Source organism: Schistocerca gregaria, chromosome 1 (genome assembly GCF_023897955.1).
Source record: "Schistocerca gregaria isolate iqSchGreg1 chromosome 1, iqSchGreg1.2, whole genome shotgun sequence".
Classification (NCBI taxonomy): Eukaryota; Metazoa; Arthropoda; class Insecta; order Orthoptera; family Acrididae; genus Schistocerca; species Schistocerca gregaria.
In genome coordinates, this window is record NC_064920.1 from 695974716 (window position 1) to 695997912 (window position 23197).

The 23197-nt window shown below is 40.5% G+C and overlaps 2 protein-coding genes across 7 annotated transcripts in view; one reads left to right on the forward strand and one right to left on the reverse strand.

The window, feature by feature from the left end:
* The window catches only part of LOC126365127 (peripheral plasma membrane protein CASK-like), a 1978716-nt gene that overhangs the window by 1068716 nt on the left and 886803 nt on the right, over positions 1-23197 (forward strand). The window lies entirely within an intron of this gene.
* LOC126365236 (ejaculatory bulb-specific protein 3-like) lies at positions 14970-18213 on the reverse strand. Its single transcript, XM_050008126.1, has 2 exons — positions 17996-18213; positions 14970-15202 (listed from the first exon to the last, which is right to left on the reverse strand). Exons 1-2 carry the CDS (start codon positions 18180-18182, stop codon positions 15060-15062), a joined length of 330 nt encoding a protein of 109 aa, XP_049864083.1. The 5' UTR covers positions 18183-18213; the 3' UTR covers positions 14970-15059.

Below are 23197 nucleotides of genomic sequence, written 5' to 3' on the forward strand. Positions count from 1 at the left end.
TTTGTTCTGGGGTTTTACAGCTTATTCATGCGCACTACGCAGTTGCAGATTGTGCAAGAAAATTGTCCCAGATTGCAGCTGTGATCAGGAAAATGTGTCAGCTCCTCCACTACTATTGCTCTCATTCCCAGTCAACGACTGCGCAGTTGCGTTTAATTCTCTCCCAGCCCCTCCCCGCTCTCCTCCACCAAATCAGCAACCCTCTCCCAGAAGGTGGATGGTGCCTGCACCAGTGCTCATAATACTGTATGCTCCAGTGTAGTTCTTTATAAATGAATAATAAAATGCCAATCCCACCATTTTAACTGACTTATTTCCACTACTAACACTACAATATCAACTAACGTACTTCCATCATCCTGATAATTTTAAGTGGCACAGTTGGGCTAGAATGTAATGAGGTGGAAATAAAACAAATAAATATAAGAATAAAATAATGCAGGCGTGCTCTCGTAACAACTACTTTTGGTGCATCTGAAAAGGTATCTGTACAATCAGTGTGTGTTAACATTTTTCGAATGTGGTTGTGATTATGCAGAGATCATTGGAGAGATACAGGTCGCGACTACTAGGAGAGATGGAAGACAAGCAAATGGATCGGAGAACGAACTAGAGTGGACTTAACCATAACGAAAATGAAATAGACGTGGATGGTACTTCAGCCAGCCGAATGGATGGTAGAGGGACCAAGGAAGTTATTTATTAGATTCTAAGAGATAAGAAGAGACTGAGGCAATGATGTAATGGAAGATGAGTAGCTAGCATTCGATAACATACCTCAGCAACATGGATGCAGTTTGCAGATAATCGTAGTACATGAAAACTCTACAGATCTTCATACAGCAGCGAATGTCCGCTGGCTGGTGATGGTGGTGGTGATGGTGATGACGATGAAGATGAGTTAACTACTTTCTGTGTATTGATAGGTTAGATGCCACTCAAAGATGTTGAGTCGAAGAGTAAATTCACCAGTCAGGCCCGTTCAGTCGCCAAATACTATTTAATTTGCCATATTACTAGACTCTATGCGTGTATCATCTACACTATGCTTGAAGTGGTGTAATAACTACAAGCACCCCTCGTATTTTGGAGGAGTGGGTTTTAAATCCTCGTTCTTTCATTGTGTTTTCGTGTTCCGTAGTTTCTCTAAATTATTTTCAGTGATTAGCAGCACGGTAAACGCCAATTCTTTCAGTATCCACTCCAACTGAGCTAGCGTTCCATCTGTGATAGTGATATCGTGGAATGTTAACTGTCAACTTCCTTTTTTCCGTTGGCCTCTGTAATAGGGCAAGAATAATGGGTCTATTTATATGTAACTCTGACTGTTTCGTAAAGCTGATGGTATTTTGTGAAACTGTGCCTTTACAATCAGTGCTTAACTCAAAGAACTGGAGACGAACCGAAAATGCCTTTACTCCATCACGGATGGTGAACATACTATACAATAGCGGTAACTTATGAGTCCCATTGGTTCCTGACTATTTTTTAAAATTTTTCTTCTGGTTTCTGAATGTGTGTTTCCCCTAAGGCAGTGATACTCAACCTGTGCGCCGCGCAGGCATGGTGCGCCATGAATAACCGCCTGGGGCGCCGTGGATTTGTTTCCCAGATGGGGGTCAAAGAAGGTAGTTGTGTAGCCTCGTTGGAATTGCTTTACAGACGTTGACCAGCCAGCGGAAGCAGTCACAACTTCGAATCTGAACTATCGCGCGCTACACTTAGTACTTTGCACCAGCAGTTACTGTTGAGCATTTAACCATTTTTTTATTATGTAGAGACTCGTTAGTATGTTGATAAAGACGATAAACTATTGAAAAGTTCTTAAATTTGTCATTAGGAAGTAAAACCGAGAACTTGCGTAGGACAACAGGGAAATTGGTAATGAAGGTACGAAACGAATATACAGAAAAACGACGCTTGCTGGTTTCACGTGCAGTGTTCTGAACAATGAAGACGGTTCACAGTGGTCTTGTGCTTGAAAGTACTCGCTGTTGAATGTATTATACTTAGAAAATTATTAGAAAGTGTTCATAAGAACGACATGGTCAAACCAAGATAATAATTTTTTGTAGAAAACTTGAGTCAAACGAAAGGAGAAAAGCTATAATTTTCTAAGCAGAAGAAAATCTCGAATAAACCTCATCTAGCGACATACAGTGTAGTTTGCGAGTAGCAAAATGTAAAAAAGCCCATACGATTGCAGGAGGAATAATTCTACCGTGTGCTATTTGACATGGTGTCCATTATTCTTGGAGAATCAATGACAAAACAGCTTTAGCCCAGCGTTTTGCCTGACTCTACCGTGTCATCGAATTCAAGAAGTAAGATAGGATCTTCGTGAAAAATTATAGAAAAAACTGGTGAGGGATTTTCGTTTGCAGCTTGATAAGGTCATTGATAGCAGTAGAGATGCTCATTTAATTTTCATTGTGCTATTTGTTGATGAAAAAAGTAACGGAATGATGGATTTTTTAAAGGAAATAAATGCTTTTACGACAGGCAAAGATTTGTTCGAAATCGTGGACAACTTAACTGGGCTCACTTTGTTGGTGTGTGCACTGATGGTCCGCAGTGGTATAAGAGCAGTTATCAGCGACTAAGCTCCAACTATTATGCGGACCCATTGCATTATCCGTGGCGAAGCACTTGTTCCGTAGTATTTGAGTGTTGATCTAAATAACATACTGCATACTGTTATAAATGTTGTGAACTTTTAATAACTTGTCCTCGGAAAGATAGATTTTTTAGACAGATTTGTCACGAAGTGGTGGTTGTGAACATATATCTCTCTCGTTTTATGTTAACGCGCTTTTTTTAACTTGGGCGAGAAGTATGTACTTACCTGGAAGTGCTTCTAAGACACTGACATTCTATTAAAGGTCGCATACTTATATATCTTCGAGGACTAAAACACACACAAAAAATCAGTGCGATGTAGAGAAACTCGTTTCTTTCAGCCTATTGATAAAGTTTGGGCCTTCAGAAAGAAGCTTTTCTTTGGAGCAGAAAAATGAACGATTCTTGAGAAATGAAATACTTTTCGTCTTGCAGCACTTTATTAACAATAATGAGACAAGCCTTTCAGCACATATTTTTTCGATGATTGAAGGACATTTTCTGAACGTAATTTTGAAAAACACTTTCCTGAAAACTGTGATAGCTTTCACTGAGTTCAAAATCCTTCAGTAAGATTCTCCTTCGAAGTTCAGTGGTGCAGAAGAGGAGGAATCGTTACAACATTCATCAGATTCTACACTAAAAGTGAAGTTTTCATCAATGTCACCGTTTAGGTAATCAGTGAGAAAAGAGATTCCAAGCTTGAGCTAGAAAGCACGGAAGGTATTAATTCCTTTTGCAGCCTCCTGCCTTTGCGAAGGTGGTTTTCGTCAGTGGCTGTTATTAAAACCAAGTGCAGCAAGACTTCCTGTGGTGATGGAAATGAGGGTAGCTGTATCTGATTTCGTGCCATGATTTGACAGGTTTTGTAGCAAAAAGCAAGCTCAAGTTTATCACTGAAGTAAGTAGTATATTATTGGTAACTTTTTATTAATTATTTCAATTTTACACGGTATCCTACAGGGGCATCACGGAAACAACGTAGTTGGTCAGGGGAGACACGACTTCAAAAAGGTTGAAAACCGTGGCTCTAAGGCAGGGGTCCAAACTACGGCCCGCGGGCCGAAACCGGCACGTGTTAGCTGGCCAGACATCCCCGGTATCCGGCCCGCCAAATATTTTAGGTGGTACCTATACTGCTAACAATTGAGTTTCGAGGCCTATCGCGACTAATACACCGCGACACTGTTGCAGCTCTATCTTTACAAAGCGGAAGGTCATGGTTAAACTTGTGGCTATCCACAATATACAGACAGACCATTCTCCGTGTGATAGTGAAAAAAAAAGAATGGTTAACAGACTAGTTTGGCGAAAACATTTTAAGTAAAAAATTCTTTGCATTTTATTCTACTCACGAGTGTGGTGCAAGTCTTTCAAATGGACTCCACTTCGGCGACTAGCCTTAGTAGTCAATAATTATGGAAGATGCTTCTGAAGCGAGGTTTCACTTCCTTTTGATTACTTTGTAAAATACATACAGTCCACCAATCAAAATTATGTAATTAAATAAAAATAGTAGTTCGTTTCAGTGCTATCTATTCCTACAACCTTAGATTTTTGAGATTTCATCTTTCCTTTCGCCTTACATTACGGTGATCATGGAGTGCTAGTGTGCTTTAATCCCACTAGGTAGATCTTGGCCCTTATGACTTCGTGGAGGAGTCAATGTGGCCCGCGGACTAAAAAGTTTGGAGACCCCTCCTCTAAGAGATATCTGTATCTTGCAACCGTATTGGTCTATTATCACACAAGACTCCATTAGGAACAGTCGTCAGTGTTAGGCAGGGGAATCGCCTTGGCAAAAACATTTTGTCTGAAGGTTTGAAAATAACTTTTTAGCCAACACAATCGCAATAATTTCAACCGACATGACCAATTTCATCCGGTATCGGCCTAGCCCGACTAAAACGTCGTTCTTTCCAAAATTGGCTGAAGGTCTGACAGTGTGGGAGGATAACATGCCCACTTGTAAGTGAAGAAAGAACAAATGGAGACGTTCTCGTTCCTTAATATTTCTCATACTTCTAGCTGTCTTATACATGTCTCCCTCCCCACATCTGGAAATTACCCAGTCCGCTTGTGTGCGGTATTGATTTTGAAGTTGTCTACTGACTCCACCTGCGTCGCGGAGAAAGGGCTCCCACGCATAGTTGTGTCCTGGCACATTTGGCGTGCGAAGTTGTCGGAAGCTCACTTGCAGCCACGAAAGCAAACAGGGTGCCTACAGCCTTTTTTTAAATACAAGTTTTTGTTACTGCTTGAAGGAGGAGGATAAGACTTATTTACGTTTTGTTGCAGCTGACAAAGCACTGACGATGGTGATGGTTATTTTATAAAAATACTCCAACAATAACCTCCATTTATTACATTGTTATTCACTGTTTCTGACATACGATGCAAACCAGAACATCTGGCGCTGTGTTCATGTTCTTGATCGAACAGACCTGTACGAGGTAGGTTTACTATTGTGTATCGATCGGTCTTATTCAGTGTCAGTGTTGTTCAAACTAAATATGAAGAAGGACACGGTCTGTTTCCTTCCCCGTCCTCACCCTGTGCTTCGTCGTTAACGATCTCGTCGTCGATGGAATGTTAAAGCCTAAACCGACCGAGCGATGTGGCACAGTGGTTAGCACACTGGGCTCGCGTTCGGGAGGACGACGGTTCAAACCCGCGTCCGTCCATTCAGATTTGGTTTTCCGTGATGTCCCTGAATCGCTTCAGGAAATGCCGGCATGGTTCTTTTGAAAGGACACGGTCGACTTCCTTCCGAATCCTTCCTTCCGCATCCTTCCCTACTCCGATGGGATCAATGTCTCGCTGTTGGGTCTCCTCTCCCATATCATTCAAACAACCAAACGCTAATATTCGTTCTTTCGTGCACTAGAGACTCCTCGCCCTTGCCCTTTCTGCGTACCGGAGCCTAGTAATAAACGTCTTACACAAGAGTTTAATGTTCAGTTCGAGTTCATTGGAGCATTGGTAATATTTTCACTCATTACTGTGATAAGTATGGAAGCATAAAGAATATAGCTAGAAAGTGTCGCTGTTATGAAGAGAATTAAAATTTAAATTTGTATGAAAAAGATAAAATTACGTGTAAAACAATTTGTGATTGTTTCTTTTAATTGAAAAAAGTGCAGGGGACGCAATTCTACCGAAAAAACAACAAAAAAGATCGAAAATATTGACAGGACATTCTTAGTAAATAATTAATGAAGTGCATGTTTGACAATAAACACATCGTCTTAAGGCGAGGCTTTGATCTATTGTGAAAAAGTAGGTTGAGTAGGTTTGTCTTTTGGTTCCATTTCAGATGGTACGTCATACTTTCGTGGAGAACTGAAGAATAGGGAGAAGTATTTTGACTTAATAATTTGTCTTGAGATATCTGTGAGAAATAACTGCCTGGGTCGATTATAGATGAGAATAGGCAGTAAAACTGCTGGTGAATTTTGGCGCTCTCAGATTTACGACATATTCCCTGGTTCCTGTCACTGGGTAATGGTTTTGTGCTGCAGCACTAATTCCAAAACTGCACCGATCATGAGACGCATTTAGATGCACGAGCAATAATGTACACTTACTGCACTGAAGCTAAAAGGACAGCTTGAAGAAAGTTATTACTGAATGGTTGCAGCAGGAGTTTTCAAACAAACTGAACATTTCGATACTGCCACGGATAGAAAAACGGCAATAGAAATGTTAATTAGTTTGCGTCTTGGGACACACACTATAGTTGAGCGACGATGGGTTATTGTAGGTGCCCTTTCCTGTCGAAACTGAGCTTTTGCTTTGTAGATAAATCGCTGCAGATGGCAATCTAAAATATATCCCGTTCCTGCAGTTTTAATCCAAACTGCAGAAATTATTAATTACATAATCAGTTTTGGAATTCAGATTGGAATCCTTGTTCTTCCTTCTACAGTTTTAGGTCACTGTTGATGCCAGTTACATTTCAAGTGTTCTTACGACTATTTCCATAAAAATATGTGGGATGGTTCACATGGTTGGAAGGTGTAGAAATACTGTCCTTCAGCATAATTTAAAAATTCGTGAGCCAAGTTCCGTGTTCGTAGTATATGGTCATTGTTTATATTTAGATTAGTTTATTATCCAAATAGTCCTGAATGAATTAACGTTACTCACTCGTGAATCACAGTAGCTTTCTTTTGCGAATCCTTTAGATGAAGAGAACTGCATATTAGTTACGACCTTTTCTGTTCCTCATGATAAATTGTTGACGTCAGTATCGAGCACTTACATGAAATAGTTTAACAACCTCAGCTTTCATACTATTTCCAATCATTCATAAGGTATTTTTTCATCCAGGCGGTGACTGATACACCATAGCAATAGAAAAATTAAATATTTCCAACGCTAGGAATATCGCCTACGATTAAACGGATTTCACCAGTGTGATAGTCAAAGGTACAATCATCTAAATCTGGCCGTAAGGTAATCCTCAAGTAAAGGAAACAAATGAGAGATCCGTTACACTGGAAATTCACACTTCACGGGAGTCACAAGCGAACGACAGGAGGAGGCTGTAAGTCGTTCTGTATGTGGCCAAAAAGAACACGAAAAAATTTAATGATACATTTGGTGCAGTGAGTGCCACTCAACGGCTTGTACAGATTGTGATATTTTACGACTTCTCGTTAATAATATTTAAAATTTGCTAAATTGCCACTGAGACGGTATTAGAAAATGGTTAACGTTGTTGTCACTAAGTTTTGTATAATAAATTATGAAAACAGCGAAGTGTAAGTGTAATAGCGTATAGTAATCCCTTTCAATGAATTTTACACTAAACATCTTAGTGCTGTCAAACATCCACATTGTGCTATTACTGAAGCCATGATTGCAAGAAGTAGTGATAAAATACGTTAACATTATTTGAGACAACTAGTTAATCTCTGTGTTGTAGGTACACTGCGTCGTTTAGAGGCCTCTTTAACGATTTGCAGTCTGTGAGACAGAACAGCGCTCCGCGCTCCCCTAGGACTACGCTCAGTCACGCCAGCTGCGCTCCTGCTCCAGCGCAGTAAACTGTGCAGAGCAAAGAGCGTGCAGTATGCGTCCCTTCTGCTCCACTCTGCAGGGCCTCCCTTTCAGCGTTGCCCCTCCCGCCCACGCAGTCTCGTGCATGCGCACAGCGAGTTGTTTGTTCACGGGAAGTAAACACGAAATGCGCCACCGCAACAGCGGCACATTGTGATCACGAATCCAGCGCCCCCGGCGTGCTGCGTCTGTGCACGCGCCCATCCGAAGGATATCGATTCCGTGTAGTGCGGAGCGCTGTTGGCGAAGCCACAGCGTGGGACAGATGCTCGCTTTCTGCTGTAACTTCAAGGCGATTCCATCTACTAGCGCTTGCGAGTGGGAACTCCTTCATGTCATGTGGACACAGATACAACTACCTACGACGATACACCTCGGTGAATGTAGGAGCAAGATGTACTCGGGTAATAAGCATAAGAGTTCGTGCGTTCGGAAGAACGCAAGTTTAATTTTATCACCAGACATCCAGATTTAGCTTCGTTTTGTGTGATTCCAAATAACTTTGTGTAGTGATGGTTGGGACAGTCTTTGTACTATGGAATTACCAGTAGTTTACTGCTTCTGACACGCTTGCTGTCGGTTGAACATCCAACACAGGTGCACCGAACTCTCAACTAGAAGTCCAAAAACACTTGTCTTTGTTTTGCCTTTCTGCTTAAAAAATGTTACTTCAGCAATATAACATATTAAGTAATTTCGTGTCCTTATTAATATCTACCATCAACAAATTTTCGCACTGTTCGGTATAGAACGCCCTTTAGCATATTCATCGTCGTCATCACCACCACCAAATAAAATTTTCACTTCAGTATCTGCAGTAGGTTTTGCTATCAATATTTCCATTTCATCTCTTGTCTTCTATGGTACTTACATGATCTCTGTGTGATTGGAATTACCGTTTTCTGAATATCTAACTTGATTGTATTTTGGATGCATTCGGAGAGGAGCAGCGCAGCACTCTGAAGACTATCAGAAACCCTCGAAAATTTGTACATAGATTGTCCGGACGTGCGTCATTAATAAGATTAGCGCGTCAGTATTGTTCGTGACACTCCTTTTAGGAACCAGATATTTATATCTCAACTTCTCTAGCGTGGCACTTATAGCAGACGACATTTTTTAATATTTTTAGATAGCCTATTCTTACGGTGCTGTATTGCTCTATCTTCAGCGCTCGTTATATTAAATGATTAAAATATTTCTTCAGAAACAATCTCTATAAGTAGGCATTTACTGCCCATTTACGCAAGATAGTTGAAGCCAGCAGAATCTCATTCACTCATTAGGAGGAGACATTCCTGTGCAATATGATATCCTAATAAAATCCAGCTAAAAGTAAAAAACGTTCCCTTTTAGAAAAAAATTCAATAAAAGTATGTGTGTACCCGATGGTCTGCGTTTCTGTACCCCACCATTGTTCCCTGGTAGCAGCACTGAAGCTAGTCCAAATAATAGGTCTACAGTTGGTGGAGAATTGTGCAGCGTCAGTGCAATTGGATATATTTGGTGCCGTAGAACTGCTGTAGTTGATGCCAGTGGAACCGTGTGTCGCATGTGCTATACGAGACCCGTTTGCGATAGCAGTCTATGATGGATGGCTATGCTCCATCTCCTGCCACAGTCCTCAGTTATTGACGTGCACCCAGTCTGTCTGCACTTCTGGTCGGCGTTAGCTGCGTTGCTTTCGTAACCACTGCCAAAGGATGTCTAACTTCCTGTGTAGAGTACGAGTGTGGTTCTCCCGGAGACAATACACACAAAAATCACATAGCCAAGTCACTTGAATCACATCATTTTGTTTTGCCCTGATACGAAGCGATAGCGTGTCGATGTGTAATTACCATCGAGAAAAAATGAGGGAATTCTTTATGAAACTGCCAAGTCGTCTTTCAGAAACCTCACTGGGTCCTGTGTTTTAGTCTCTCATGTTCTGTGTGTGAAATGAAATAAAATTGATTTTGTTCTGCTTAGATATAATTTTTATAAAAGTGCTCTGTATCTGTATTTGGGATGACGTTTCTCCCCTCACCCCATGCAGATGACAAATTGTATTCATTGTTTAAATGGATCTAAAATATATTGTCCTTACATGGTATCCGAACAGTCGTGCCCCTCTTTCGTCGACATATGCCTTCGTTGCTTTAATATGACAGCCCATTTTGTTCACAAAAAAGAAGAAACGGTGAAAAAGCTGTGTTAGAACCGGACCGCTGTGAGCAGGAAAACTACTACTTGTATGTAGACTCTTCGCCGGCCGGAGTGGCCCAGCGGTTCCAGGCGCTACAGGCGGGAACCGCGCGACCGCTGCGGTCTCAGGTTCGAGTCCTGCCTCGGGCATGGATGTATGTGATGTCCTTAGTTTAGTTACGTTTAAGTAGTTCTATGTTCTAGGGGACTGATAACCTCAGCAGTCAAGTCCCATAGTGCTCAGAGCCATTTGAACCAAATAAGTTTGTTTTTCTTGCAAAGTCAGAGTCGTCAAACAGCGATTTCAGTTTCTGCCACAAGTCCACTGCAGTTTTTGATTCTTTTATGTGCATATGTGAAGATTGATCAGTAGTAGGAATTTCTTCGTTCTAGCCTTGTTATCTTTGTTTCAGCTACTTCTAAGACACATTTTACCAGCCTTTCGAGAATAAGCACGTTCCCGATTGCCCTGTCTCCGTAGTTCTCATGTTATTTCATCTTCGGAACTTTAATAAAATAATTGGTCGTATCTTCATTGAGTAAAACAAGCCTTGTTTTGAACAACAGTGTTTCCTGGAGTTCAGATAACGACACGTTATTCCTTAACTCTTAACCACTTCGTCACTTTGTACGCCAGAACAGCCAATCAAACCAACTCTTAAACGTTGTAACCTCCTCAGAGTGCAGTCGCACGCGGTTTCCGCCAATTGTCTACTTGTATTGACAAATTGCTGCACACTGTAATAGACTACTTCATCGTCAAACAAACCAGCACATTCTACTGCCCTCACTCTGTGATAAATGATATACAACGAACAGACGTATAACACATATCGCACACAAGACCCAAGAAGACATGAACAAAGCAAAGACACTTACTTATAAAGGAGATAGATAAAAATGATTATGGCTCACGGAGATCACACATACTCACATGAATGCCTTGATTAAGCTCAAGAGAAGCATTTTCACTAATAATGTTTGTCGGCTGGTATGGCTACTTACAGACATATAATTTAAGTGCTGAGAGGGTAGAGAAAGAAAATAATCACTAATTTACAGTTATTGGAGATAATCTGCATAAGTGATTAGCACGTAGTACAAAGCGGGAAAATTTCAGAGTGTCCTTGGCAATGAGACACATTTCACCCATTAAGCACTAAAAGAACGTTCAAAATCGCTTGTATAATTACACATCTGCACTAAGAAAGAAATATAAGTGGTTGACCGATTTACAAGTAGGAATCGTACAATCTCAGTGCCATCGTTGAGAGAGTCGTTGTGGCAGAAAACTTGCGATTCTCGGGAATTGTGCTTAACTTATGAATGGCATTACCAATGACTCTAGTTAACTTCAGTTATTAAGCTGATACACTTCTGGAACTATTGAATATATCGAACAAGATGCGCGCGCGCGTTCACACACACACACACACACACACACACACACACACACACACACACACACACACACACACACCCTCTCTGTGTGTGTGTCTCTCTCGCGGTCAGCTGCCTACGTTTCACTTTGTATTTGAAACGCGGTAGACCAAGCTAAATAATATAATCATAAAAAAGGCGAAAAAAGACAGTACCTTGAACAGGACTCGATTGAAATATGAACTGAAAATGATGTACGAAATTGTATTTTAATCACAGTACTTTGAGCCACAGCTGTGTCAGTTTGAACGAGGTGAATTAATGCTTCTCTCGTGGAGCTGTTACTGTATCTCAGGTCTTGGAATGCTGCCAAAATTTATTGTAATATAATTTGGAAGAGTATTCTACAGTTCTTAAATCGTTAAGTTCTTTCTAGTTGTTTTGCTGAACTGAACAGCTTGGAACAAGAATTCGCGGCCCTGTGAGACAGCATAACGTGAGACACACGTTCTACGTAGAAGCTATTATACGACCAGGCGTTAGCATGCGCTGCTTCCGTCTTCTGACGCAGAGAAAGTGATAACGGTTCTTGGATGTCATCGGACGACGTTCAAGCATAACTCTCTAGTTCCTTTTGGCGTCGCGTTGGTAGCACACTCAGCTCGGTCGCCATTGCTTTTTGGATGATATATGGGAGCGTAAGAAATGTCCCTAATGCACAAAACTTCAATACTTTTGTTTTTGTAATGGTAGTTATGTTTTTCTTTGCGTTATGCATTCGTATCGAAGTCAATAGCACTCAAACTATTACAGCTGTGTCTTTCGGTGTACTAGTTACTCAAATGTTATTTCTTCTAGGAAACCGCAGCAGTTACACATCCGTACATCGTTTCATGAATGAGCGCTGAAGAAAAATTTCGAGTACACGTGTTTTAATGAATGTGTGTTCACTTTACCAGAGGCATACGATGAAACTGAATTTGTTCTGCCAGATTACAGTATTCTGGTCCTGAATAAGTGAATAATAATTTTGAATCTATTTTTTTTTTTAATTTCAGACACATCTACGCCGTTAGTGTAGCAATGATCAATTCTCAGCTGTTTTACATGGACAAAAGTTAACTTTGTGGCAAATACGTTACCATTGTTACTGGTAGTTTCCTCTTTTGTGACGAGACTGGACATGTTCTTCCGGGCTGACAAAATCCATCCATACTTTTTAGCCGTGAGAAAGCAACTCATTTAAATCTTCGTTTCCCCAGACAATGTATCTGGAGCAGCCGCCATTTTCGTTCGCAAAAATATTAGATACCGAGTGTATCTAGATGAGCGGGAAGATGACTTCTATGAAGAGTCTGTTGAGAGGCTATTAAAGTTTTGAAAAAATATAGAATTGTTTCGAACTCAGCGGGGAGTATTGTCTTAAGAGGATTCATACCTCGCTCGGTTTTCTCAAATACTCGTACATCAATAAATTAAAACGTCATTTCTGTTCTGATATCACTTACATACGTTTTTCTAACGATCCCATGAAAGCAGCAGCAGCTTTATGCCAGCCAATAAAAATCTTTTATATATTGTAGAGCATATTACAAACTCTTCAGATACTTGCTGTCAGTGTATTTTTAGAAACATGTTGCACGTGACATTCAACAAATTGCTGTCATTTCCGCCGACAGTCATTAACACCGCTTCTTAACAAAGAATGTGTACCTTGTTGAACTGTGGTAGTTGTGTTCATAGAAAGGACACGTACAGAATACGGTGGGATTGTTAGCTCTTTCGCAGGCGGGTCTGTCAAGATTCACATTGCACTGAAGTAATATAATTTTAAGTTATCAACTGATAACTCGATGATATTTCTGCTTCAATGCATGGTAACTATTTTCATAGAACATAAATTAGTTTACCGTTATGGTTGTAGCACTGGGGTACGGTGCTTAGCCGCTGTACTCGTATTCGGGAGGACAGCGATCCAGTTCCCCGTCCAGCCATTCAGATTTGGGGTTTCCTTGTTTCCCAAAATCGTTTAAAGCAAATAACGGAATAATTCCTTTAAAAATGACACGACCGATATGATTTCACATCGTTGCTTAATCAGAAACTGTGTCCCGTGTTTAATAAGCGCGTTTTCAACGGAATGTTAAACCACCAAGTGAGTTAGTGGACCGGGTTCTCGTCTAAAAACTCATTAGCGGCATAGGTCGTGTTAGACTTAGTTACATACCGTTTACAAAAACTTAAATAATGTTTGACAGCAAAACTTCTATTATAGATTATACTCATGGGGCGTTTTTTAAGTATTTTTATCACATATTTTAAGCTTTTACAATTTCAGAGTTACTGTGAACTATACGTTACTTGGAGCAAGGCGGATGTTAGTGTCTCTTGTGAGGTATTCCTCTTGTGAGAAGTATGACATATATAAAGCTCAACTATATTGGTGAGACAGCTAACGGAAACAAAACGGCACGGAACTGTTAGTGAGCATTATCTTCGTGTAATGTTATTTTTACCGTAACAGTAATGTTGTCAGTTGTTGATAATTGTATCAACTGAGGCTGAGATTTGTATCTTACTTGTAATTTGAGGGTTTTATTTATCTTTCGGACCGAGACTAACAACTTCGCGAAACAACGGGTACTTGACTTCAGTGTAGCTAAAAGACAAACTGTCAAGAAACATTTTTCGTAAGGGGGCATTACCGAATCAGATTTTCAGTTTTACTTAACATGAAGTAGTAGGTTTTATCTGCGTTAGACGTTCAAACACCACGGTGCTTTATTCTGAACGCTTCATTTTGCCTGTCGTTTCCCTTTCCATTGAAGGACACCGTCTAAACACTTTGGAGCGACTTCTGTGCTAGTCATGTTATTATTCACTAGTCAATGTGTGTCAGCAAGGACTGAGGATTTCCCATTAGATGCTCTTCAACCGAAAGATCTTACCTCGGTTTCGTCATGAAATCATAACAAGGGTACCGAACGTCTGTGGAGGACAAAAGGGAAATACGTTGAGCGTATAAATATTTTCCTCTCCATCCTACATCCCGCTGGAGCCTGAACTCATACGGCTAGGTGGATAACGCAACTGACAATGTCTGGCATCATGATCGGCTTCGACTTCGTATTAAATTATCACAAAATATTCTCTATAAAAACAAAGAAAAAGAGGGATAGTAACATATTAGATAGCTAGGTTGCAAATCAAATCAAATCAAATCAAATCAAATCAACATATATGCACATATGAACATTAACTCGTCCGCTTCACTTGTCAAGAGAGGGGCCAACAAGCTGAACATGTCTACGCTCTGATAGGCTAAATGCCACAGTTATGCCTCAGTGCGGTTAAATTAGTGTTCGCCGACTCCGGTTGGTGTTTTCCTCAGCTTCATTACCAAAGCGAAAGGCGATTTACTGACAGGGATTCGAGCTTTGTTCACAGACGTCTAGGGAGTAAATGTTACATTATTGGTGTATGTGTAGGAAGTTTTCAGGAATTAACCAAACGTCTCAAGTATTGAACAGACATTTCTTACGTTTGTATGGCAATATTGTAACTTCAGCGAGATGATGTACGTGCAGTGCAATACTTAGGCTGTAGAGAAATACTTCACATGTAGCTTTCTCAACGTCAGTACGAAACAGTAGCTCGATACAGGATGATTAACTTTGGGGTAAACGATTTAGCCTAAGTGCTACAGTCAAAAACTGATAATTTTTGAAAAGAATTAGTTTATTTGTCGACATAAAAATGTTGTTTATAAATAAATTAAATGTGTGACTCAGTCAGTCTTCAGAGTGCGATCAAGCCTTACTATACTTGCTCTCCACTTGCTCCCAGACACCCGGATAGTTCTGGTGGAGGAAGGCCTTCAGCTTGTTTACATTAGCGAGCTGTGTGGGCGTGCACCTCCTGCACTTGTTGGTTATTACCTCTGGAATCGCCCCTGTAACATGAAAATCACACTATCTAGGAGACAATATAAAGCATTAGTTACAGATCATAAATGTTTTAGGAGTTCGCACTTTTTTCCGGATCAAATTCTGCTGTTTTCTCACTGCAGTATTGATAACAGAGACCTTTTACTCGAATTAAAACTAATCAACAAAGTGGATACATACATTGGACTTGGTATGGGAAATAGAAGTGCTAGGATATATTTTTTTACTTTATCTATATCAGAGGGCAAATGAAGGCGTACTTTTCACCAAAGGATTTATGTGGTTTCTTTGCGGTTTATCATAGTACCGACTTGATGAGGAGAGAGATTTCACGTTTAAAGCTACATTAAATTGTCCATGCTTCTGCATTTACGGAGGAAGGAAATATGAACGATAATCGTTAAGCATCACATCGTAGTCCAGTTCTTCACTATTTGCATGTAATTCAGTAAAGTGAATGAGGAAAACAGATTTCGGCTTACTGTAATTTACCAAGCCTACCCAGTAGCCTCTGTGGTTAAACTAAAGCTTAAGTTCAGAATGAAACGTACGTGCCAGTCCTGGAAATCGTGATAAGTGGAGACATGTCTTCCTAAACTTACCGAAGTTTCGTATCTGTAAGGCAAGGCTAGGCAGGAATTGGTCAGTCTCAACCAGTATTGAATAACAGTTGTTGTGATGTTTTACACTGGATATTTTTAAAAAAAAAATAAGTGGCTGTTGGTCACTGTGATTGTGTTAAATCCTTTTTTGGGGGAAAAGTGAGGTTAAAAGTCGTGTTGATTTCACCGCAAGACTCGTCTGAAGTTTTCAGTGTGGGATCTGTTAGCTATTTCGTGGAGTTGGGGACCAGTACCATGTTATTCAGCTCATTCGTCATGGTTTCTAAATTGATGTGCTGGCTTATTATACGAACTGAAATTCGTATTGCTCAGTTATTCAACTAAGCTGTGCTGCTTCTGTACATGAACGCGAATTTTAGTTCCCCTCGTATTCCACAATATTTCTGTTTAACACTAAATTAGTAAACCCTGGTAAAACTTGCGATTGCAGCTGGTATCAATTTGCGGTTCCCTTCAATCTGGTATTGCCGGCATGGGATGTAAAACAAAACACTTTGTACATACTATGTATGTGAAATACTATTGGAGACCTTATAATCGTAATTAAATATAGTTCTATCCACGAATGATGGCGCTTCGCACATGTCAAGCGACGGAAAAGGATTGCATTGTTGACGATTCCAAGCGACAGTTGCGGTAAGCGCATGCGCGTGTTTCCGCCTGAAGAAAGCGCATATCCTGCAAATTATGCCTCTCCCTTGCTTATGCGGAATGTATCACTTACCCCAACCGTCAGCGATGACAACTCGCAACAAATGGAATAAAAATTCACTAAACAATTCGCTACGATCGCGTTTAATGCTCACATCAGCTACGGCGCTCAGAACAGGCTGTTGGGCATAAATTATGATCTCCTTTGAATAAAGTATATAGTACTAAAATTTACGATAGTTTAGCGACAGTGTAACATCAGGTTTACTTACTTCATTGTTTTTGGGTTAAAAAGCAAAAGAATGTGTAACTTCGGTAAAACAGCAGTTACTTCATTCACTTTGCCAATAATGTAAACTGCGAGCGTTAGTGACTGATTCAGTAGTTTTTGTAGAAAACTACTTGGGTTGTCTGCATATTTTTAGCGTAGACTGTTTCTCCAAGACGGAGTACATACTTGTATCGATGCAAGTGGACTAGGTATTTTATCAGATAATTACTGCGTTCATGATCAGCACGTAACTATCAGACTGTTGTAAGTCGTAAACCTACAGGGACAGTGAAGTAAGTTAACAAAACTTTTCGGTCTTACGAAATGTTCTTTTGTTACTAAACAGCGAACATCACCAGCAGAGGATACCCGTGAGAACTGTAGATGACAGCAACTATCGAAACTGGAGTGGTAAAAACTAAAAGTTACACAAAACATGAAGAAGCTTCTTACATCATTTGAGTTAACTCTATTTCTTTCGGAACCTTGTTGAGCAACGTTCTGCGAATGTCACAGCTACATTGTCTGTATTATCCTTTCTATTCTGCTATTGAGAAAAACCTGATGTTAATTACATTATTTGTATGCGATTAGTTTGTGCTCATATCAAGAAATGATTGTAAACAAAGCCGTATTGTTGCAGGTTTACTTACTTTGTTGTCAAATCTAAATGCTCCCGTCACTTAAGTAATACATCTCAGGTTTTGTGTCATCGAAGAACTGGGCGCACTAAGTGTGAGTTACCCTTGCCAAGGACAATCCTGCTCCTTTCAGGGGATAGCAAGATTTTTGGAGTGTGATGACAAAGGTGAAAAAGTAAACTGATTTTGTTTTATAAAGACAACTGTCAGTGGATGAGTTACAGCTAAAGATTTGGGCTGCAGTATCAGCGAAAACGCAGCGCAGGAGAGAACAGTACCTCCCAGTGTTACACTGCTATAATTGTCAATGGCTGAGTGAATTCGTGCTTCAAGGAAGTGGCCACGAGTTCCATGGCGAAGATTCATCAGGTGCCGCAGAGCACGAGTATTCCTCGCAACCTTAAAACGACCTTCGGTTAAGGTGGCACAGGTACAAAAAGTTCGGTTCGCAAATGTCACGTGAGTAATCTCTTAATGTAACATTCATTGCAAATCATATTCACTAATTTGAACATTTGCTCGTGAATAACATTGAGAGCGCTAGCAGAAATCTAGATGCGTAACTGGAAAGATGCTTGCCTTAGAAAATGAGCAAAGTAAAGTACCACTTACTCATGAGGCTCTTGCCCAGCCTATCGCAAGCTGCTCGTTGCAGTACGCAGTCGATCTCCCTCTTGACGAGCTGAGAGTCCTTGAGCAGCTGTGAGATGTCACGTGCCCCAAGTGAGGGCAACTGCTGCCCGCTGGTCAGCGCCGCTAGCCCCAAGGTTACTACCAGTATCACCGCGCTCGTCTGCATGGCGCTCTGCTGTGCTTTCTGGCCACATGCTCACGGAGCGGCGCTTTTATACCGGAGTTGCAGGCAACACTCCAACGGGTACGGTTCCTTAGCTATCTGGTCACCATTGCGCAACTCGCTTGTTGCTGCAGGAAGAAACAGTCGTTTCCTTTGGCGCACGGAGAGGTGATTTAAAAGTCATTTGACCGGTAAGCTGGTCATTCTGCTACGATGCTAGCTGATTTATTCCTCTTTCTGACGTAATGACTTCAGCCAGGAAGTGAAATGGACTGAGAATTTTTCATAAGGACGGAAAACGCAAGACTTCATTTTGATGAGGAAGACGGACACTCAATAAGGTTACACGAGCAAGTCGAAGTTTCAATTGAGATGCTAGGTGACTACAGGAATTTTGATTTTATGTGCCATTATGCAACAAGACTCACAAAACGCCAAACAGGAAGATCAAAAACACTTAATGATGTCATGATTTGGCACTTTAAATAAGAACATGTATAACAGGCTAGGAGGTTCTGTCTGTTTGTTCGCTGTGGATGTGATTATTTATTAAATTTTCTCCCGCTGGAAGATTACAAAGTTTTCTGCTTTCTATGGTGAACGGTAGCGCTGTAACCGGGGGAAGATTAATGATTTTCTACTGCGGCGTCAGCCGTACTTCAGGCCGTAGTTACGACGATAGAATTTAGAGGTAATAATTCTGCGGTATATAATGTGAGTACAGAAAAAAAAACTTAGCGGGGGAGTGAACGACTGATTCACTTACAGCAAGACTTACAGCCAGTTTACTCTTTCGGGAAACAGTTTATTCTTGTCATCCATTCTTGAATACTGTCCCACAGGTGTGAATGCCTTGACGGTATGCTTAATGGTCATACAGGGAGAATCAGAACCAAGTTTTTAGAGCAAGGCTAATGAAAAATTTTCGAGAGCCAGCTTATGAGAAACACTGCAAACAGTTTACGTGCCATCGGTGTGTGGCGAAGACCATAAAATAAGGCAGTATAGATTGAATTCTGAGGAATTCCGCTTCATTTACATAAAAGCCGCTCGTACGTTTTTTCTCCGTCATGCCCCGAGTTGCTTGCGTGGCATGAATGTACGTACAAATATTAGCAGAAATCTAAATTTACAGTTCACACTTAAGTGCCTTGCAGAGAATTCATTGAAGCGTTTTCAGTCCATTTCTTGGCCGTTGCACTGCTGATTAACACTTCGGAAAAATGAACACCTAAATTTTTTCGTATGGCCTCTGACGTATTTTATCACGATGGTCGTTTCTCCGTAGGTAGATGTGCGTCAACAAAATATTTTCGCTTTGGGAAGAGAAAGTTGGTGATAGCAAACTCGTGAAAAGATGTCGCTGCAAAGAACAACTCGTGAATAGATGTCGCTGCAAAGAACAACTCCATTGTTTTCATGATGCAACTCCAACTCACATATAACATATGTCTTGGTCTCATCCCAGTTTCGGGACAACGCAAATCTAGGTGGCCTTCTTTGAACTTTCTCTTTGGCTTAAGTCAATTCCAAAATAAAAATACAGAAAATAAAAGCAAAGTAATTTAGCATGTTACAAGCACTAAAACTGAAAAAAGGTAAACAAGAAACTGAAAAAAAAGGCAGGCGCAAATGTAATACCATAAAAATCAAAGATGAAGGCAGAATTATAAAAATTCCTGAGGAATTAGCAGAGTTGCTAAATGATTATTTTTCTGGCTTTGCGGAGAAACTGGAACAAAATCTACCTTCAACACGTACAGCACACACAGTGACCTACAGAGCAGAGATGAAGTCAGGAAGACAGTAAAACAGTTAAAAATAAGAATTCAGCAGACATAGACGAGGTTCCTTTCTCCGTGCTGAAGTTGTGCATAGATAACATACAAATCCCATTAACAAACATAATAAATGAGTTCTATATTTCACATATTTTTCCATCGTACACGATGCATGCACCGAGTTACGGCCTTACTGATGAAAAGTAACGTTCGATGAAACATGAGTTCTTTTTTTTTCCTTCGTATTCAAAGCCATCATTGCTTTAAAGTGTAAAAAGTAATCAGTAAGGAGAATTCCTTTTACATGATTGACAACAGTGGCCGTGCGTATTCTTTCGGCAGAAGAAATCTACTTAGTGTTTTCTGGTTACAGGGATACCAGTTTCCTGAAGCCTTATCGAAATGTGAATATAGCACACCTACGACGACAAGGAAGGGTTTTCCAGAACATACGTTCTTCTGGTAACTTAAACTAGCGCTACATTTAAATGGTCCTTAGGCCACCTACGTCTGATTTCTACAATGGGCATTTCTTAATTTGTAGGTGACGCATTCAAAGGGTCCATTTCCTTTTCTGTCTTTCCGTAGTCTGAGGCAATCACCTCTTCTTCGACTGGACATCTTACTCTTTGCTCGTTAGTATTTTCCTTGTATTAAGCTACCAATTCTTATTTTCACTGGAGACAAGAGAATATTTTAAGAAAACATTGGAATCTTAAAATCTTGGAATAGTATATAGGACCTTAATTTGGTGGCGTCATTGAAATTTTTAGGTGAACTGAACATTTTTATTGACTAATTAGACAACTTAAAACAGTTGACAGGTAGTAAGTAGGAGCAAAACAGTGATTCTAGGCATAATATGGAATTAAGTTTCCTGTTAGTAAATGTTAATAAATCGTGTATCAGGTAATTAGAAAAGTCGGTTAACTTGATCAATTTACAAGGACTACAGTAGACGACTGGATGAGAGCACGTCCACGTTACTCGTGTGTGCGGCCACTCACGATTGCAGAGCCGTGTCGATGTCTGAGACGATGCCAGGAACAGCAGCGGTAGATACAGGACCTGTCGCTGGTCCTGCTAACTGTCCTGACGGTGGTGGTGGCGGCGGAGGCGGCGGCGGCGGCGGCGGCGGCTGCTGACTGACGTTGGAGACGGCGAGCCAAAAGTGCCATATCGCGATAGGCTTCCGGGTAATGCTTTGCCATCAGTCTTTTCAGCTTCCTCGTAAACAGCTTCTCGTTATTGGAACATTTCCTACAATCCTGGTCCATCATGAAAGGTACCAAACCTGTACAATATGCACTCACATTATACACACTAGGTTAGTTCAGACAGTGATTACATTTGCCGAAGATCATTCTGCTTGAAAAGGGGTTCAAACAAGTTAACCATTCCATTGATTACACTACATCTACGCTAGAAGCTTAGTCGTATCCTCAGTTGTAGTTAGTGAAGATCTTAGTGGGTCGAAAAACTTTATCTTCTCTCAATAAAGCCGACAGAGCTTTAGCAACCATATCACTACACAAAAATCTAGAACTTAACTGTTTATAGATCGTATATCCTTTGTTTCGTTGCCTCATGATATTAATCTTCAAAAACAGATTTCAAGGCAAGAAGTTGCATGCGCGTGGATCAGAACATTCAAATAATAATAAACCGTTTCCTAAAAACTGGGAAATTAGTCTACGTACACAATCGTAGGCCAGTAATTATTAATAGCGCAACTTTTGTCATCGGAAGATGGCAAAATTGGTAAATCATATTTTCGGACGAATAAAAAATAGTTCAAATGTAAATCTGTCAATGTAGTCATGAAATCATTAGGACGTCTAAGTGGAAGAGAAAAATTAAATAAATAAGGATGTTTTAAGAGCAGTACTCGGAAATTCACAGATTGAACCCGACGTTAAACGATTAAATTTACGGGGCTGTTTAGGAATATTACCTGGGTGTTTTGGTATGAGGGGCTCGTGGCTTGCTGTACCTCATTACAAACTAATAATTTGACTGTGTATGAGAGAACGTGTACCATTTTTTTAATCGGCAGCTGTAAATATATGTGATATGAAACAAATTCAGACCTCAGCCGTAATTGGGCACTGAAATAAATCCAGTGGCTGTAAGTGTGAATTTGTGCCGAACCTGGGTTTCTCGTTTTTACTGAGCGGTAGCCTTAACTGCTTCGGTTACCCGCGCACGCTTTCCGTCCAACCCAAATTCTCAATTTGTTATACACTGTACATGCAGCTTCCATTTCCCATTATCTTCATTGCTCGCAGCTTCGTCTGATTCCCGCAAGAGTTCGAAGCAGTGCCCATCCGCGCTGAAGGTATCATTATTCGCCGTCAGGCGATATGTGTGTGTGTGTGTGTGTGTGTGTGTGTGTGTGTGTGTGTGTGTGCGCGCGTCTCTCTCTCTCTCTCTCTCTCTCTCTCTCGCTCTCTCTCGCTCTCTCTCTCTCTCTCTCTCTGTGTGTGTGTGTGTGTGTGTGTGTGTGTGTGTGTGTGTGTGTGTGTGTGTGCGCGCGCGCTCGCACGAATAACAGCGTCCCAAGCTTTAGGATTCACCATTATTGTGAAGGATTCGGGGAAACAGTTGTGAAAAAAGGAAAACGGTCGACGTACGAAATATTGGAAACAATAACAGTAGAAGATAAACGAGTAATCGGCGATGAACTTGGCGACCACTCTCTCGCCTTTGATGCCCACTGGTGGAATTCCTGTTAGGATTCGGACTATGAGTAGTTAAAGGTTCGGTAATCCACGTAGAAACGATCAAACTTCAGTTTAGGACTAATGTGTGCATGCATCGAGGTTTGGGAAATTTCGGAAGTCACAAATTATGAAGAGGATTCGTTAACTTTGTTAATAGTGTCATGAATGTATTATTACTTAAAACTGAAAGCATTACTATTTACAAAATAAAAATATGTACAAGAATCAAAATAATTAAAAACACCAAGAATGAGCTGCTGGACGTCTCCATGTAAAAACTTCAGGAAGAGTTCGGGAAAATTTGAAATGAGTGTGAGGAAAGGGGGGTATAATAACTTAAAAGAACTTTTGTGTGATTCTATACTATAAAATTCAAATGTGCAGTTACACTGATAATACAAATTACATAGGCATTAGAACAAACAGAAAAATGGCTAAGTATTGAAACGAGAGAGAATTCTATTGAACACAGGTAGCGTAGTTTTGAGCTGGCTATAAGCATTGAAATTTTGAG

What these genes read in the sequence shown, in the direction of transcription:
- LOC126365236 (XM_050008126.1), bottom strand. Translation starts at nt 18,182, where the DNA reads ATGCAGACGAGCGCGGTGATACTGGTAGTAACCTTGGGGCTAGCGGCG. An exon ending in GCTGGGCAAGAGCCTCATGA is followed by an intron (nt 15,203 to 17,995) that starts GTAAGTGGTACT and finishes TTCATGTTACAG; the next exon opens with GGGCGATTCCAGAGGTAATA.